Below are 17,628 nucleotides of genomic sequence, written 5' to 3'. Positions count from 1 at the left end.
AAAACAGTTAAATAAAAATCCTCCATTACAAGAAACAGATTGTACAGGGACAGACCAGTGAAAGGGCGACCAGCAGTGTTGATTACGCTGAAAAGCCCTGGGAAGGGGGGGGGGGGGGGGGGGGGGGTCATATGAGTGCAGAGCCCCTCTGGGATTGGACGGCCGCACATTAAGTCATGCAGAAACACGCTGAGGTACCCAGCAGGAAATGTGCATTAGGAACAATAGAACTGAGGAAGCAGGGCCAAAAATATATCAGGAAAACCATCTCTCACTCTTTCCTTCTTCAAGTGGTTTAAATTACAAATGAGCGTTCTCATCTTCTCACGGGAGGCGCAACCAAAGCTAACCTTCAGAAACTAGGCCACCAGAGAATACAGGTGCAATAGGGTGGGGCGATGGGGGCTTTTCAAAACACTCGATATTGATCAAACAAGAACAGTAGGATAATCTTCAACAAAGGTTATGCTGTACGTGGATCTCTCAAATGAAGCATCTCACAGTGGCATTCACAGTGCGAGGCTTATCTGAGCAACCCGGGGAGCTGATAAAATCCAAGCCCTCATGACACTGGACAAAATTAATCAAGTTCAAACTGTTTGATCATGATGAACTTTATCTGGGGAACCAGACCTATCTCACAGTGGACAGGCAGATCTGTTTAAAGGGGAAAAGGCTTTTCTCTCTATACAAACATTACAAACCAGATTTTTAGATTGTGGTGCTGCTATGATAAGGGGCTGAGGTTGATGGGTACTGCCAAGCCCCAAGTCTCTAGAAAGTTCTCCATTCAGTTTTGTTATTGTTAACTGAAATTAAAACTATTACAATTATAAAATAATACATTTTTGTCAATTGAAATAAAACTGAAATAGAATAAAATATAAGCATTAGATAAAAAAAAACTAAAACAGTTAGTTCCCAAGGCAATTTACGTTTAAGTTGAAGTGTACTAAAATTACTCAAACCAAAACTTAAATGAAAATAAAGCTAAAATAAAAATGATCATTCTAGAAGAAAATTTCAGATGGAACTCTTCATATATATATATATATATATATATATATATATATATATATATATATATATATATATATATATATATATATATATATATATATATATATATGAAGAGTTCCATTTTTATTTTTAAACACAAAATAGTATAGAAATTGAATGAAGACCAATAATCAATTATCAACTATAACATGAAAATATTTTACGGTTTATTCTATCAGCTACAATTTTAATTTCTAAATTCCAAATTTTTCTTTTTGAAAACTGACTTTAACAAATTGAATTTATTATAATTAATTATTTTCTGTGGATAGAGTTTTTAACTTGCATCAACTTCCCAGGACAATTGCGCAGGCTTAATTTATAGATTTGTTCAAGTAGAGCTAAAATAGAAGCTCTAAGCAGGTTCATCAGTTTGCTGTGCTCCCACACGTCCTGCTCTGTCCGCTCTCGGTTAAAAGAAAACACATCTAATCCCACGAGAGCATCACGCACATGCAGCTTAGCTCTTCACACAGTTCAGCAGCAGTCTGTTAAACTGCACCAGGCCTTAAAAAGGTAGAGCAGTCATCATCACATCTGTTAAAACAAGGCCAGACAAAGATTGGAGAAAAACAGGGTAAGAGTAGACAGGCTGGCTACTGGGATTACAAGTTGTTGCTTTTAGAAGCCCGGTTTGCTCTGACAATTACACTTGTGCTCTTGGCAATAGCTTTTGTGCTTCCAAATGAACTTACAAGAAATGTGCATATTGCATATGAGACAATTAGTACACAAACAAACAAACCTCGTAGTGCCAAAAGCATATAATATCAGATACAAGCCACACAGATCAAGTCATTTGAGACTCGTCTCTTTTTGATACCATTCACTGTATGAGTGAGTGAAATCAAAATGATCAGTAGTGAAAGCCACGTGAGCTGGCCAGCATTGGTTGCTCAATGCAAGTTCATTGGACAGAACCTGCAATACTTTGTGATATCTTCAATATCCAACAAGATGCATTATAAGACAAATAAGCCAAAAACAACACATATAATCAGTTATCAGGCCATGAGACATCATGTTGAAAAATATTCAGAGAATCAATACATGAGGACGATGATTGTTTTTATTGGATGCTTTAAGGCTCAATTAAACATTGAATAGATCTGATCCTTCCTCCAACACTCCACGTACGCAGCTGGTTTCAGAGAACATTTGGTGATTGGGAACATTGTAACTGATTTCACTTAATTTAGGTAATTGGATATTACATTGATTTATCTAAGATCCATAATTTTCATCTACATGTCAATATATCATGATACAGATCCATAGGCTTTAGAACTCCATCACACGAACCGTAAAGACAATGTTTGGGATTTTAGGTATTTTTATTTATAGTCACCAACAATATCAGGAAAACAAAATGGCTACTACATTTAGGCTAATAATATTAGCCATTAATCACGTCTGACTGAATGAGTTAAATTCAATATGAAACCATCTTGTAGTCTCAATAAATTGGAATTAATGCTACAGTTTGTTTTTTATAAGAAAAATGTGGCAGATATTTTTATCTTGGTATATGGTGACTTGAGTAGTGTGCAATTAAACTAATTTTATGAGAAAATTGAACCCAAATATAGGTGAAAACCATGGAGCATGCTGAACAGATTAATCCAAAACAATTCACTGATACCTATACTAAATCATGTCTCAAAAATCATGTCTCAGTTATGTAATTTCTTAGGGTCCCGTGTCTAATCTGCTATTCCCAGCCAAGCTTATTAATACATTAAATGTATACATTCCTAAAGTCCTAATATCAGGAGGCTATAATGTGATTCAAGCAGGGCTAATAAGAAATCAGTGCACGTCAGCTCGTGTTCATTATACCTGCTGACTCTGGTGTGTTTACCATCACGCTATATGTATAAAACACAATAACTCAATCTTACCTGCCAAAGCATCGGGCTCTAGACCAGTTTCGTTGTCTATTCCGCATATGATGAAGTAATGTGCGAAGCGACAGGGCGCTGACCCAGAGCCGCTCATAGTCGCGCTCATCTCGGCTCGGCTCGAGCTGATCCGCTTTGTTATAGAGACCCAACCAGTTCCATATCCAGCGTCCCCGGGCAAATGAACTGAACCAAAGTGAGGTTGTAATAAATACTTATCGCTATGTTTTCGTGCAGTAAGCTTCGGAAAGCCGTCTATGACTATCTAGTTTGGTTTGAAGAGCGTTTGATACCGTGTCTGCGAGTTGTAGCTGCTCGCACTGCTCGCGCACTGACGCACCGCTTCAGCTGATCACACTCAGCCAATCCAGTCCTTTCAAATGTTTGACCACAAGTATTTGTCTGAGAGAGAGAGCGCGTGCAGTGATGTACGCATCATCTGTAAAATGTTATGATTCACCAGCAAATATAAATAAATATATATATTTTTCATATATCAATATATTTTTATTATTGTATTATACATCAGATTATCTAAGAAAAATATTTGTATTTGCTCATGTAGTGTTTTGATACATTCTAGGCTATAGATAGGCTAGATAAATAAATAATACAATAACTACAACAATAAATACAAAAATAAATAAATACAACAGTGTCAAAGTGTTTGTTATTGTATACGCCTAATAAAAAGATGCCATATATATATAGATATATGCTACAGTCTTTATGTTGTTTCTACATTAATTTGGAGATTCAATGTGATATAATGTATTACACTATAAAAAATATATATATTACAAGTTTTACTGTTATTACTCGCAATTAATTGGGAAACAGAAAAAAATGATTAATTTGTTTGTTTGTTTTTTAATCGATTGACAGCACTCGTAGGCTATGTATATTTCTGAGCGATATATTATAACAACATAACTTACTGTTTTAAATGTTGCATATTAATTTGAATAAAGCTGAACATTTTTGAGTGAGAGGTGGTAACAGTTTATGTAAAGTTTCTGATTTCTCGCCAGAGGATGAAATGTTGCGTAGGCCTTTTATAATAGGGGCATTTTAATGTTTTATTTATTTATTTATTTAGGAAGTGTACTGAGTCCCCCTAGTGGGCCTCGTTCACCCAGTGGAATGAACAGTAGTGGCCAAAAGTGATGTCCAAAGGGGACATTCGTTTCTAATGACCCTACAAGTTCAATTAAACCATCAAAATATGAGGATATATATATATATATATATATATCAAATTGTTTTTGTTTTTTAAAATGAGGGAAGAACAAAACACTAAACGTGGTTAAGGTAGCCTCTTCATCTTACAAAATTATTTGGCAAAACAGGCAAACTACATCACTTACAGGTTTTATTTTACTATGTTCTCTCTTGTTTTTGCATGTGTTCATAATTTCTTTGTATGACAGCCTGCCAAAAATAATGTCCGTACAATTGGGCATGTTTCATTGGATTATCACAAATAAAAAAATTGTCTGTGCAATATAATTACAAAACCTTTAACAGATTTGTAATAACATTCGAATAAAGGGTGGAGACATCACTTTTGGCCACTACTGTAGTGACTCAAAAATACAGAATAATAAACATAGCCTATAATAGCCTATCTGCAAATGGTATTACAGCCAGATGGCACCAATCTGCCAATTTTAATTAAATACTGTATATCCGTTTCCACAAATGTTAAAGGAACACTCCACCGTTTTTTGAAATAGGGCTTATTCACCTTCTTTCCTACATTTAGATAGGTGGGCAAATGCATTTTTGTCTCAGTGCATGCATTGTTTTAGTTTGACAGGGTCGGCGCTAGCTTAGTTTAGCATAATGAATGGAATCCTTTGTTGCCAGCTAGCATGTCCTGAGTAAAAGTGATATAAAAAATATATAAAAAAACCACCTAATTACTTCTTGTGGCCTGCGTATTCACAACAAGTACAAATAGTGATGCAGATTAACACTAGGCGATTTCCTAGGCAGATATTGACTTGGGACTATATTAGGGGGAAGCACAGGCGAAGCACTGCTACTTGGGCGCAGAGATATCACGCCCAAGTAGCAGTGCTTCGCCTGTGCTTCCCCCTAATATAGTCCTTAATATATAAGTCAATATCTGCCTAGGAAATCGCCTAGTGTTAATCTGCATCGCTATTTGTACTCGTTGTGAATACGCAGGCCACAAGAAGTAATTAGGTGGGTTTTTTTGTTTTTTTTATATCACTTTTACTCAGGACATGCTAGCTGGCAACAAAGGATTCCATTCATTATGCTAAGCTAAGCTAGCGCCGACCCTGTCAAACTAAAACAATGCATGCACTGAGACAAAAATGCATTTGCCCACCTATCTAAATGTAGGAAAGAAGGTGAATAAGCCCTATTTCAAAAAACGGTGGAGTGTTCCGTAAGGTATACTGGGCCTAAGATCAGCTAAATGACTTTGAAGATATATTCACATTTTGTAGATTCTAACTTATTTTTTACCTACTGCCTTATATTTGTGTATTGTGCAAGAAGTCTGAAGTCAAATCTATTTTTAAGTGTAATGCATGTCGACAATAACCCTGATTTCTGTTTTTTTGTGCACCATCAGTCCATCAGTAATAGTCAGGATGAAAAGAGTAGGAGAGTTTTGACACGAAAAGGTCAGGCTCAGCAAATGCAGGCCCAAACTACAGCACCAGTATATGAGAGAGAAGCGCCAATGGTAAATTAATCAAATCTAGAGCTCTGTGTGTCCAATATTCTACAGCATTTTTACCTAAATATGGGTTTCCATTAATTAGGAGAACTTTCTTGTTCCTAGAATGATGTGTCATGAATTACCATTAGTAAAAATCTACTCCATCACACAGGGCATGAAATCGACCAAAAAGCTTGGTCAGAGAGGATTTGTAATTTGACTTTTAACATTTAGCTAGCAAATTGTTTGATCTCACACTGTCCATTTCAAGTCCACTTTCTTGTTGTGTGGAACAGGTGGCAATAAAATGATTATTAAAATAAAATGATCTTAAATGATAAAAAACTAAATCAGTTAAACAATAATAATATAGCTGTTACTAATTATTTTAGTATGCAGTGATATACACTTTTTTTTTTTAAATATCTATGCTCATTCAACATAAATCTGCTATGTATTAAATATTATGCTATGTAAAATATTCATGATATTATATGTTCTATCATCCACTGATAAATTACAGCATTATGCCCAGCATATTACAATAACGCCCTCTGTTGGTTAAACTGATGTGTTGCTACTGCCTCTGCATTTATAAGTAAAGTATCAATTTATCAGTTATCTCTCTCAGTGTTTTCCAGTTTGCTAAAAACAAATTAATATTATGATAAATAAAATAAAACAAGCTGTGAAGTCCATCGGTGCGGTGTTTCCAGAAGTTAAAACACAGGTGACTAACCAACAAACAATTGAAAATGAAGTAGACACAATAAATATAAAAACAAAAAACAAAACAAAAACACAGACAATAAATTCAGACTGTATGTACAGAAATTAGGGGTGTCATAGATTAAGTAACTAAAATAATAATCATTCAAATGAATTACAAAAAGTAAAAAGTTTGAAGTGGTTCTTAGATCTCCCTTTTAAACCAATGAATCTACATGACTTTTCCAGTAAATGAGTAAATGATGAAAAGAAGGGGGGGAAAATCATTTTTGGGTGAACTATCCCTTTCAATTAATCATTTAGGCCTAAGTCCTTTTAAGGCCCCCTAGTGGGCGCTTACCCCTGGTTGAGAAACACTGCCAATTGTAGAGCTAAAGAAGTATCTATTGATATTAAGCAATCCCTGTCGCATGCTGACAGAAATGGTTACCATGGTAGAGTATTTTACCTATACAAACTTTCAAGTGTGACGTCTCTGTTGTGGGAGGGGCCGTCTCATATGACAGACAGGGGGTCTAAAGGTTTTTGTGCATCACTACAATCAATGATTAACGCTGAGTCCACACTTCACTGCCAACTATTCCCCATCTTTAGCTGACTCCAGTGACCAGTCGGTGTCTGCAGTGGAAACCTCCACCCACCTCCACGAACACAGGTGTTCAACCACTAAATATTCAGAAACACGATCTGTGTGAGGTGACGCATGTTTATACCACACCCTGTACACAAAGACCGAGCACAGCGCTGCTACACGCCCAACAGAGACTCAAACACCTGACGCTTAATACCAACTCCATCTGCAATGGCGGTGGAGGCAGACTTTATGCGGTCTGTGTTGCCCGTTCAGGGCGCTTTTCACTCGGAAGACTCTTCTTTAGCTATACCGCAGGCGGACAAACTCGCGGACACTCACCGGCTGAACAGACTACAGCAACAAGTGCAGCTCACTCTCTCTCGGAAAAGAAAGAAACCAAAACTGCCAGGTATGTAGAATGAAACCGCATTAAATAAAACAAACTATTTCGAGATAATCAGTGTTTTGGCTTGGAATAGGAATACAGGTGTGTACATTTATATATTTCTCAAAAAACAAAGGATGTCAGTCAAATGTTTATGGTCAGCTTTCACTGGTCCTTTGTTCTCAACTCTGTAACGTTACTTTCACTATTTTTTTTAATTTGTGTTTAAAATAACATGCAAAAGAAAATTTATTTATTCTTTCTTTCTTTTTTTATTGTACTTTTGATGTATACCATGGCACTGAAGGATAATATATTGTTTTATATTAATATACTGTAATATTTACATAGTACTTCAAGGTACTTGGAAGAATATTTAAGGTCCAAATATAGCTATCAAATATATAATATAATAATATTTAATAAAATAACTATGTAATGTAATGATCCAAATAAACACATTTGTTAACTTTTTGGTAGTAGAGAAATGTGAACCATACTTTAGTTTGTCAGAACTCACTCATTCAAACCTATTTAGTAGGATTTGGAAGTGAGCATGAGGAATATGTTTTCCATTATATTGTATTGTATTGTATTGTAATTCGATTGTGTGTGTTTTGGGCGTTGCAGATTCATCTCTCTCAGACAGTCTGTCCAGCTGTCATATTTCAAGTAGTTCATCTTTAGGAAATCTACACGTAAAGGTAAAAACTATTTTCCAGTGGGATACATGTGTTCTTTAAACAATAGTTCACCCAAAAATGAAAATTCTGTCATCATTTAGTCCATACTTTCAAGGGAGGCAAAAAGCTCCTTAAAGCAAGGTAGTATAAAAGTAGTTCATACAACTTGTGCACTATTTATATTGTGCACTTACCTCATTTGTAAGTCGCTTTGGATAAAGGCGTCTGCTAAATGACTAAATGTAAATATTCTACATCATCTAAAGCTGTATGATAGGTTTGTGTCCACAATTGTCAATGCCTTTTGGGTGAACTATTCTTTTAATATCACTAAATTCACTTGAGATAATAACACACGCTATACATTGCAGCGTATCTCCGCCAATCATGAATCTACAAGGTCGTTGCGGATGGTTGACCGATCTCAGTGGTCAAGTGCCGAGCCGCCTCGATTTCACAGAGGCTATGGAAGCTTTCGTTACACCACCAAAAGAGCGGGATTATGCTGGGGGACCAATTCTCTCACTCTCCCCTCGTCCCCTACAGCCAACCATTCCCATATGAACAATCACCCTCTACGTTACGCCCGCTCTGAGGTTCTGCGAAACCCGAGGTTGTACGTTACCGGCCTGTCGGCTGTCACTCAGCCCACCAATATCTCTGTGAATGAGGACAATCACATAGATGATACGGATGACATGTTTTTACCCAGCACCCCACACAATGCTCCTACAGAGAGGAACAGGATGGAGTTAGAGAAACACACCCTTCAGAGGACCCTCTGCAAGCCGAGAGAGGGGGGTTTCGGTGCTCACGAACAATCAGAGAACGTGTCCTGGCAGAGCCGCGTGCGGAAGCCGAGCCTGGAGATTGTTGCAGGAAGACGACCCTCCCAATCTGGCTCAGAGATCAGCATGGAGGAGCCGTCGGGAAGTTTAGTGAGGACAGAAAAGGTGGAGGTCAAGCAACATTCAGTGACAATGTCAACAAAGTAAGCCAGTAGTTTAAACATTTTAGCTACTTAATCTTAGTTATTTCGTTTTTACATTGTTTTTGAGTATTGAGATTTATTTTAGATTTTTGTCGTTTCAATATCACAGAAATATTAATGTAGTTTCTTATTAGTAATTAACACTTAGCAATAAAGTGTATATTATATATATATATGTATATATATATGTATATATATATATATATATATATATATATATATATATACTATTTTAGATTTTCTATTTTAGACTATTTTAGATGGAATGAACACTGTCTTCTTGTGTTAAAGGAAAATCAGAAAAGGTGAACTTGGTACAGAGATGACATTAAACAAGGCTGTAAATCTCCTGGAACAAGATAATATGGAAACACAAATCACCGCGGCAAACTTCATACAAAACCAATGCTTTAACAGTCCTGATGCCAAGAAAAAGGTAAGTGATACTTGACTCTAAAATAGCACATGCTGTTATGATCCACCCAGAAGATGATGATATACTGTATCTCGCACAGTCCTTAATGTCTAGCCTCAATGGTTGCAGTGATAACAAACACTTCTGATAGAATGAAACAATGAGTCATAGTTTTACATTGTGAGGTGGGACTTTAATTAAGAAGAAAAGGGGTGTGGAAGAAAGTGAGAGGAAAGTATTTAGTGTGGTTTACAATGCTGTCAGACAGTAAGTAATTAATATGACAACAGTGTTTCACACTGTCTTTGTAGAGTTATTTTTCTGCTGTTTATATTCCTCAGTACTTGACCTTTATAGACTTTAAAACATTATGACAAACATTAAAAGGACGGTTCTCATTAAAAGGGATGGTGTAGTCTAGTGGTTTAAGATACAAGCTGGGCAATTCATGAACTAACACTGTTGAATCATTTAGGGAGCTCCGGGGGGGATTGCCTGCATTTGCTTTGAATCCAACAATAGAAATAAAATTAACTTTAAGTGAGCATTATATGATAAAAGAGATAATATAAATGGAAAAAAATAGGGGAAATGAGCATGCACAATTAAATATCCAATATCAGTCAATTACAAGATATTTAAATCTCTAAAATTGGCCAATAACCAATATGGTACAAATATATTGTGCATCCCAAAAAATATTTTTTTGTTTTTGTTTTGTGCATTAATTACAGTTTAGGACACCAGTGTTGGGAAAGTTTCATGTACTACTGTATGTAGATGAACTATAATGTTAATAATCACAGAGCTACCTCCCCGTCCAGCCATAACATTTACGAAACCTAAACTGCAATTTATTCTTAATTGTCAGGGTTGTGACATTGCAACCGTTAGCACATGCATACACACACAACCGCCCATGTTTACATATCAACAGTAACTCAGCAACTTCGTCTGTCCTGATGAAAGTGTGAACTGCACCGGTATGCAGAGGTTAACCAAGCATGAAAGATCAATTACTTACACTACCATTCAAAATTTTGGAGTCAGCAGAATTTTTTTTCAACAAGGATGCATTTATAATTTCACAAACGCTTTACATTTTAAAATAAAAGCTGTTCTTTTGAACTTTCTACCCTGAATCCTGAAAAAAAATATCCAGGTGTCTACAAAAATATTAAGCAGCACAACTGTTTTCAACACGGATAATGGTTAGAAATGTTTCTTGAGGAGCAAATCAGCATATTAAAATGATTTCTGAAGCATCATGTGACACTGAAGACTGAAGTAATCATGCTGAAAATTCAGCATCACGGGAATAAAGACATTTTATAAATGTATTAAAATAGAAAACATTTATTTTTAATTGTAATAATATTTCACATTATTACAGTCTTGGTGGAGACTTCACAGAAAAACATTTTAAAAAAATCTTTTAAAAAAACCTCCAAAATGTTAAAAAGTAGTATAAGTTTTAAAGGTAAAGTAGCAAAAACAGGCTGTTTAATTAAGTGTCAGAGAGATGAATTAATTACCAATGTTTTGGTGCATGAACCTTGACTAACATAAGTAGACTTGCTGCAAAAGAGTAAAATATGACCCATTTAAATTTTGAGGTTTCTTATTTTAGCATGTTCTATCTGCTCAGGTACATTATCTTCAAGGCATCCCAAAGCTGCTGACGCTCATGCAGAATGAGAGCGAGGAGCTCCAGCGGGCTGCCGTCAACGCGCTCCGAAATATTGTTTATGAAAACAATGAAAACAAAATGGAAATCAAAGACTGTGAGGGGCTTCCAGTGATCCTGAGACTGCTCAAGAAGAACCGAGACATCGAGACCCGACAGCAGCTCACTGGTAAAGGAGCCATTCCAAGTACTTTAGATTTTGCGCCATATACTGTATATTTCATTATGCAGCCAAACTTGACTTCACTTTAGCTGATCCTGCTAAAACTCCAGCCATGTCTCCAACTATGAAAACATCCAGATCTTGAAAGCGTGACCTCTACCCTTCCATTAATCTTGCCGATGTTATTCTCTCTCCAGGGCTGCTGTGGAATCTGTCTTCTCATGACCTTCTGAAAGAGCAGCTCGCTAGAGAAGCGGTCAAACCTCTCACAGACAGTGTGCTGGTGCCCTGCTCAGGCATTTCTGAAGGGGAAGACCCCAAGTTGGAGCTCCTCGCTGACCCTGAAATTTTCTACAATGCTACTGGCTGCCTGAGGTATTACCAATTGAAGAAATACAAGATACAAAAGGTTGAAAAGGATTCATTTTGACAAGCCAGGCTGTTCTTAGTAGTGCTAAGTACCGCTCAAGCTGTGCTGTGCGTTATTAACAAACCAATTTTAAGTGTGTTTGGCACTGCCATTCAAAGGTGTGTGGTCAGTAAGTAAAATAATTAATACTTTTATTCAGCAAGGACTGATCAAAAGTAACAGTCAAGAAATTTGTAATGTTACAAAAGATGAAATTAAATAAAAAAGCGGCACAACCGTTTTCAACATTGATAAAAAAAATGTTTCTTATGCTTAAAATCAGTATATTAGAGGAATAAAGGATAATGTGACTGAAGACTAGAGTAATGATGCTGAAATTTCAGCTTTGTCATCACAGAAATAATTTACATTTGAAAATATATTTAAATAGACAAGTTATTTTAAATAGTAATAATATTTCACAATATTACTGTTTTTACTGTATTTTGGATCAAATAAATGCAGCCTTGGTGAGCAGAAGAGACTACTTTTAAAAACTACAAAAGAAGTCCGACCCTAACTTTTAAACTGTAGTATAGATATTCTTATAATTACTTATTTATTCAGATCATTGCACTTTGCATTGCATTTTTCCATAAAAGTTTTTTTTGTTTTTAAATAACAAATAAATCTTTTTTATATATATATAGAAATTTGAGCTCAGCCGGTCCAGATGGACGTAAAGCCATGCGGGACTGTGAGGGTCTCATTGAGTGCATCATCTACTATATCCGTGGCACCATTGCAGACTATAAACCTGATGATAAGGTACTTACATTAAATCCCCATCTTTAGCAACAGCAACATTGAGTCTTTCATTTTTATGTCTAATTATTAAAGGGGCCATATCACAAGGAATCCAATTTTCCTTGATCTTTTAAGATAAAAGAGCTCTATGTACCTGTACAATAAAACTTTTTATAGCTTTCAGAGCACATTTTCAAAAACGGAAAAAAAGAATTATTGAAACTAAGCTCATTCTGAACACTCGCATTTACGTCGATGTTATATTTGTTCCCAAAATGTTTATGTAATGTTATATTATCTAATGTGATCCCGAATGATTATTCCAACTTAATGATTAATTCTTCTTTTCCAGGCCACAGAAAACTGTGTGTGCATCCTGCACAACCTTTCTTATCGGTTTGAATGTGAGGTGCCTCGTGTGGATTCCCCGCTGATACAACAGCCCAGACAGAATCACAATGCAGAAACTAGCAACCCCGGCTGTTTCATTCTCAACAGTCCCAAAAACTCTGAGGAGGTTAGTATTACAACCCTAAAAAAAAAATTTAAAAAAAGCATTTCAAATTCAAACTTGGCTGATTTAATAATACAGCTGATGATATTTTGTATATTGAGTGCAAGACTGACCAAAATACCCATTCCTAATGCAAAGGTAGTGGTGTAGAAAAACAAATTGACCTCATATGTGGCATCATATGTTGTGGCTCAGGAAGCAGATACAGACTATCCTCTACTCGAGGAGAAAGGCAGCCCTAATGGTGTGGAGTGGCTCTGGAGCGCCATCACCGTCCGCATGTATCTCTCTCTCATCGCCGTCAGCACAAACCAACACACAAAACAGGCGTCCATTGGAGCGCTGCAGAACCTCACAGCTTGTTCCGGAGAGGTATGATCTGGAAATTAGCTTCATTAAAAGAACTATAATCAGCATTGGCAACAACCACATTCAGGCTTAGATTAAAGGGTTAGTTCACCCAAAAATGAAAACCTTTCATCAATTACTCCCTCTCATGTCATTCCAAACCCTTAAGACTTTCCTTCCTCGCCTAAACACAAATGAAGATCTTACGAAATCTGAGAGATTTCTGTCCCTCCATTGCAAGTCTATTCACCCAAAACTCTGACTAGGGTTGTCACGGTACAAAAATTTCAGTAGTCCGTGCCAATACCAGTCAAATTTTGCGGTTCTCGTTACCAATTATTTCGGTACCAGAGCAAAAACTGTTAAATTAATTACTTTAAAAAATGTCCCGTTTTGTCTCATCCATTGGTTATCACTGTCAATCAACGCAGTTTCCAATTCAATCGCTCTTTTAAATACGGTTGTCAATCCAGAAACTTTGCCGTGTATTTAGCAGCATGAAAAACTAAACTTGAATTCAGATTATGAATGGGTACTAAACAGAAAGAGAAGAGCCCTACCTTTATAATCACTAAGGCTGTCAATCTCTAAAACGCAAGCTCACTGAATTCTGCACTCGTGCGAAAACTCCCGTTATAATAAAAAGGTCTTAATTGTACAATGAATCTCTTATTTACATCGTGTTTACACTTTGTTGGTTATGATGAAAGGATTCGTGAGCATGTAGGCGTTGAACAAAACAATACCTTGTGCATTTTCAGCTGTGTTGAGAGATTCTGACTAGCACCTCTGATAGGCCATAGCATTTACGCGCTCAACAGATCTGATTTTGATTGGTCTCAATGCTTGTAAAACTGTGCTGTAAATAGAAATCTTTCCACGGAGTTTCAGAAGACAAAAAAATCTGGAAGCTTAAACGTGCTTCGTAACATACGAGGACGAACCTCATTGTTTCTCATGCGTCAAGCATGCTTGAGCCTTCTTTTACCAAATTTAGTGCTTCGCTGATGTCCGTTCGCTGATCAATGTTTATATGTGAATAAAAGCCTAAATTAAATCTGTTTATTATGTAAAGCAATCGTGTCTCTCCAGAAGACTTGGATTAAATCGTTTTATGAGCTTTTTGAAGCATGAGAGTTTTTGGTGAATAAACTTTCAATGAAGGGACAGAAATCTCTCAGATTTCATTAAAACCACCTTCATTTGTGTTCCAAAGATGAACATAAGTCTTATGGGTTTGGAACAACATGAGGGTGAGTAAATAACAGAATTAAAAAATAATTGTTTAAATTTTAATTACATTTTTTTAATTTTTAATTGTCTTTGTATCGCCATTAGATGTCCCAGGCCATCGCACACTTCGTCGTGCACAAGGAGGGAGGCCTATCTCAGGTGAAGAAGATGCTTCAAGAAGGAGAGAAGGAAGAGATCAGAATATCTGTGTCACTGCTAAAAAACATCTCTCGCTACCGAGAACTGCATGCTGATATTGGTGAGCTGCCGTTATATACCAATATACGCAAATGGCACATGGCAGTTTTTTCAGGGGAAAAAAAAGCTAATGAACATCTCTACAGTTAAACAGGTTCTGCCGGAGCTGGTTGCCATCCTCCCGAACACTGACCGAAGCGTAGAGCAGCCAATAGAGGTCACTGTGACGATATGTCACATCCTCATCAGTCTGAGCAATGCGTCTGTATTGAACACCACTGCCATCATAAACCAAGGAGCGTTACCCAAGATCATCAGCATTAGCACCAAAGACAACGGGTACAGTTTCATTTTCAGATATGTAATAAAAGTCATGTATGTTCAGTTATATGACCGGTTTAATTCATACATTTCATTTTCAACTAAATATAGGTTTGGACCCACACGGGCGGGCCAAGCGGCCTGTATTTTACTTCATAGCCTGTGGAGACATTCAGAGCTGCATAGCAGTTTCAAGAAGGTGAGATTACTACATGTTTGCATCCCGTAGGAAAACCCAGACAACTTCCGGCAAATTTAGATTTGCTCTGCAAGTAGTCTGGCAAAGAGCCCATTCAAGCCCATTTCTAATCCGTCGAAATCGCGGCACCAATCAGAAACGTTGAGGCGGGCTTTACACAATGACGATCGCTCTGATTGGTTTTAGGTCTATCCAATTGCGCCCAGAGGCATTTGAGCGACGTCTGTTGGTGAAGCGCACCAACTTTTAAATGCATTATTATATTCAAATTGCAAACACATGAGGACAGTCTCCACGAAAGACCCACTGGCAGATGAACGTGCTACTACATTTCTCTCCGAAACGGTAGGAAATTAAATTAGATTTAATAGAGGATTTTAACTGTGACAAGATGATTGACAGGGCAGTTTAAGTGACAGGATGCACGCGACAGATCCGTCCGATAAAGATGACGAAGTAGTATGTCCCAAAGCTTGCCTACTTTTTTGCTACACATTCAATAGTAAATACCTTTTCTTCACAAAAAGAGTACATACTTTTATGGCGTAGTGTAACTTAGGCGAATTGGGACGCAGCATATGGCTTTACAAGATGATGATCGCTCTGATTGGTTTTAGGTCTATCCAATTGCGCCCAGAGGCATTTGAGCGACGTCCGTTGGTGACGCCCCTTTGGAAATGAGTTATTAATGAAGCTTTGCCAGACCATAACTCAGTTACTACTGAGAATGGTCTGGTTTTAACCAGGCTATCCCGTAGTGTCCATGAAGTAATAAAGTGTTATTCTCAAATATTTTGGGGCAAATACATAAACAAACTACAGTATAACAGTCAAAGATCAGTTTAGGGCAGCTACTCAAAATACTGACAGTGTTTACAATGAAGAAATGAATGCAATCAATTGTTCGTTTAAGCCAATAGCCAACTATTGCAACTACTGTTTCATGCCAACTTTAAATCACACACTTTAACAAAACATTAGGCTACTTTATACTGTGGGAACCCTGGTTCTTTAAAGTGTGTGGGGAGGTGAATTAAAACAAGAAATAGGTTTATTTTTTATTTGTTTTATTTGTCTTTAATCACATTTTTTCAAGTCATCTTGATGCCCCCTTGGATGTTTACTGAGGGCCTCGGGCCCCTGGTTGAGAACCACTGATCTATAGAGTGCTCAAAAATGAATTCACATGTTAGTGTTTCAGATTTTGGCTTTCACGTCATATTTACTCTTGTCATCTGTTTTTCAATCTATGGCAGGCTGGTTACAGGAAAACAGACTTCATAAACAACAGGACAGTAAAGGCTGTGAATTCTGCTCGTGATTAATGGGATCCAGAAATGAATTGCAAAGAAAAGGCTTTTCACCTGTTTTCTTTGGAAAGATTAAAAACGGTGCTAATATCATGGATTTGGTGTTTGTATATGTGTTTTGTCTTAATTTAATACTTATTAGATTACTATGTGTTTTAATAATAGTTATGTCTGTCGAATTTACACACTTTTGTTTTATTTTTTTTACTGATTTTTACTGCCTTTAGTCTGTTTAAATAGTAATATTAAAAGTTTAAATATATTAATATTAAAACACTTTTATAAGCTACTTTTTGTGTACCTGTTTTTATTTTGTTTTTGTTGTTTTTCGTTCTTTTGCAATGGGTAGTAACTTCCTAGCATTGTGTATTGAAACACTGTATAATATTTTAATATTTTCAAATAAACTACCATATTTTCTCCAGTCACTGAGGGGTTAATGTCTGTTTGTTTTGTTACCATGGTTCTGTTTGAGTACAGCATTGCTCTCAACGCTCATGTAAATACGGTTTTTTAAGCATAACGCATTAATAAAAACCTCAAAGGAACTTGGCATGATAATTTAATACTGGTGATGATTTCTGAAATCTGAGAATCAGGTTCAGGAAGTGATTTAGTCTTTTGAATAATAACATCATATAGTGATGTTGAGTCTTTTGAATAATAACAAATCGTAATCCTCGGTGGGAGGGATCAAACGAAAGATAGAACTCGCTATAACGTTGCCGATAGAATCAGAACTGAAACAAAGCGTTCGGATAAAACTGCCGCGTGCATTCATCGACAATAAATGACTATGGTTTCATGTTTTGATACTTTATACAGGAGCTCGCTTTGACTGCAAAGCATTTAATGTACTTTGACGTCACATCCGTAAACAAAGAAGCTCATGCAAGCTGGGCTGTACCAATATGTTACTAGAGGGTGCGTGTCAGTCTAGTCGGGATTTTTTATTTATTTTTATTGGAAAAACAACAACTTTTCAATAAAAGCAAAACTTTTTCGTTTATATTCTTTTATTTAGTTTCTCTTTCTACCCGTTGTATGGGAATTTATCAAATTAG

At 36.5% G+C, this 17,628-nt stretch overlaps 2 protein-coding genes across 6 annotated transcripts in view; one reads left to right on the top strand and one right to left on the bottom strand.

The window, feature by feature from the left end:
- Positions 1–3,328, bottom strand: part of dennd5b (DENN/MADD domain containing 5B) — a 39,352-nt gene extending 36,024 nt beyond the window's left edge. For 4 of the 5 annotated variants that reach the window (XM_084112694.1, XM_084112695.1, XM_084112696.1 and 1 more), the window contains exon 1: positions 2,961–3,328. In XM_084112694.1, coding sequence (XP_083968820.1) covers positions 2,961–3,069 — 109 coding nt within the window. In that variant the 5' untranslated portion in view covers positions 3,070–3,328. The remainder of the gene's footprint in view (positions 1–2,960) is intronic. The other variant, XM_084112698.1, reaches the window with a different exon arrangement.
- Positions 3,329–6,989: 3,661 nt separating this feature from the next.
- pkp2 (plakophilin 2) lies at positions 6,990–16,991 on the top strand. Its single transcript, XM_084111265.1, has 13 exons — positions 6,990–7,370; positions 7,977–8,050; positions 8,401–9,020; positions 9,312–9,456; positions 11,084–11,291; positions 11,483–11,660; positions 12,345–12,462; positions 12,794–12,958; positions 13,151–13,327; positions 14,642–14,795; positions 14,881–15,073; positions 15,167–15,254; positions 16,511–16,991. Exons 1-13 carry the CDS (start codon positions 7,190–7,192, stop codon positions 16,577–16,579), a joined length of 2,370 nt encoding a protein of 789 aa, XP_083967391.1. The 5' UTR covers positions 6,990–7,189; the 3' UTR covers positions 16,580–16,991.
- The last annotated feature ends 637 nt before the right edge of the window (positions 16,992–17,628 follow it).

Source organism: Abramis brama (assembly GCF_963993115.1).
Source record: "Abramis brama genome assembly, chromosome: 4".
Classification (NCBI taxonomy): domain Eukaryota; kingdom Metazoa; phylum Chordata; class Actinopteri; order Cypriniformes; family Leuciscidae; genus Abramis; species Abramis brama.
Note: the sequence above shows the minus strand (reverse complement) of the source record. Positions and strands in the feature narration are given on the sequence as shown.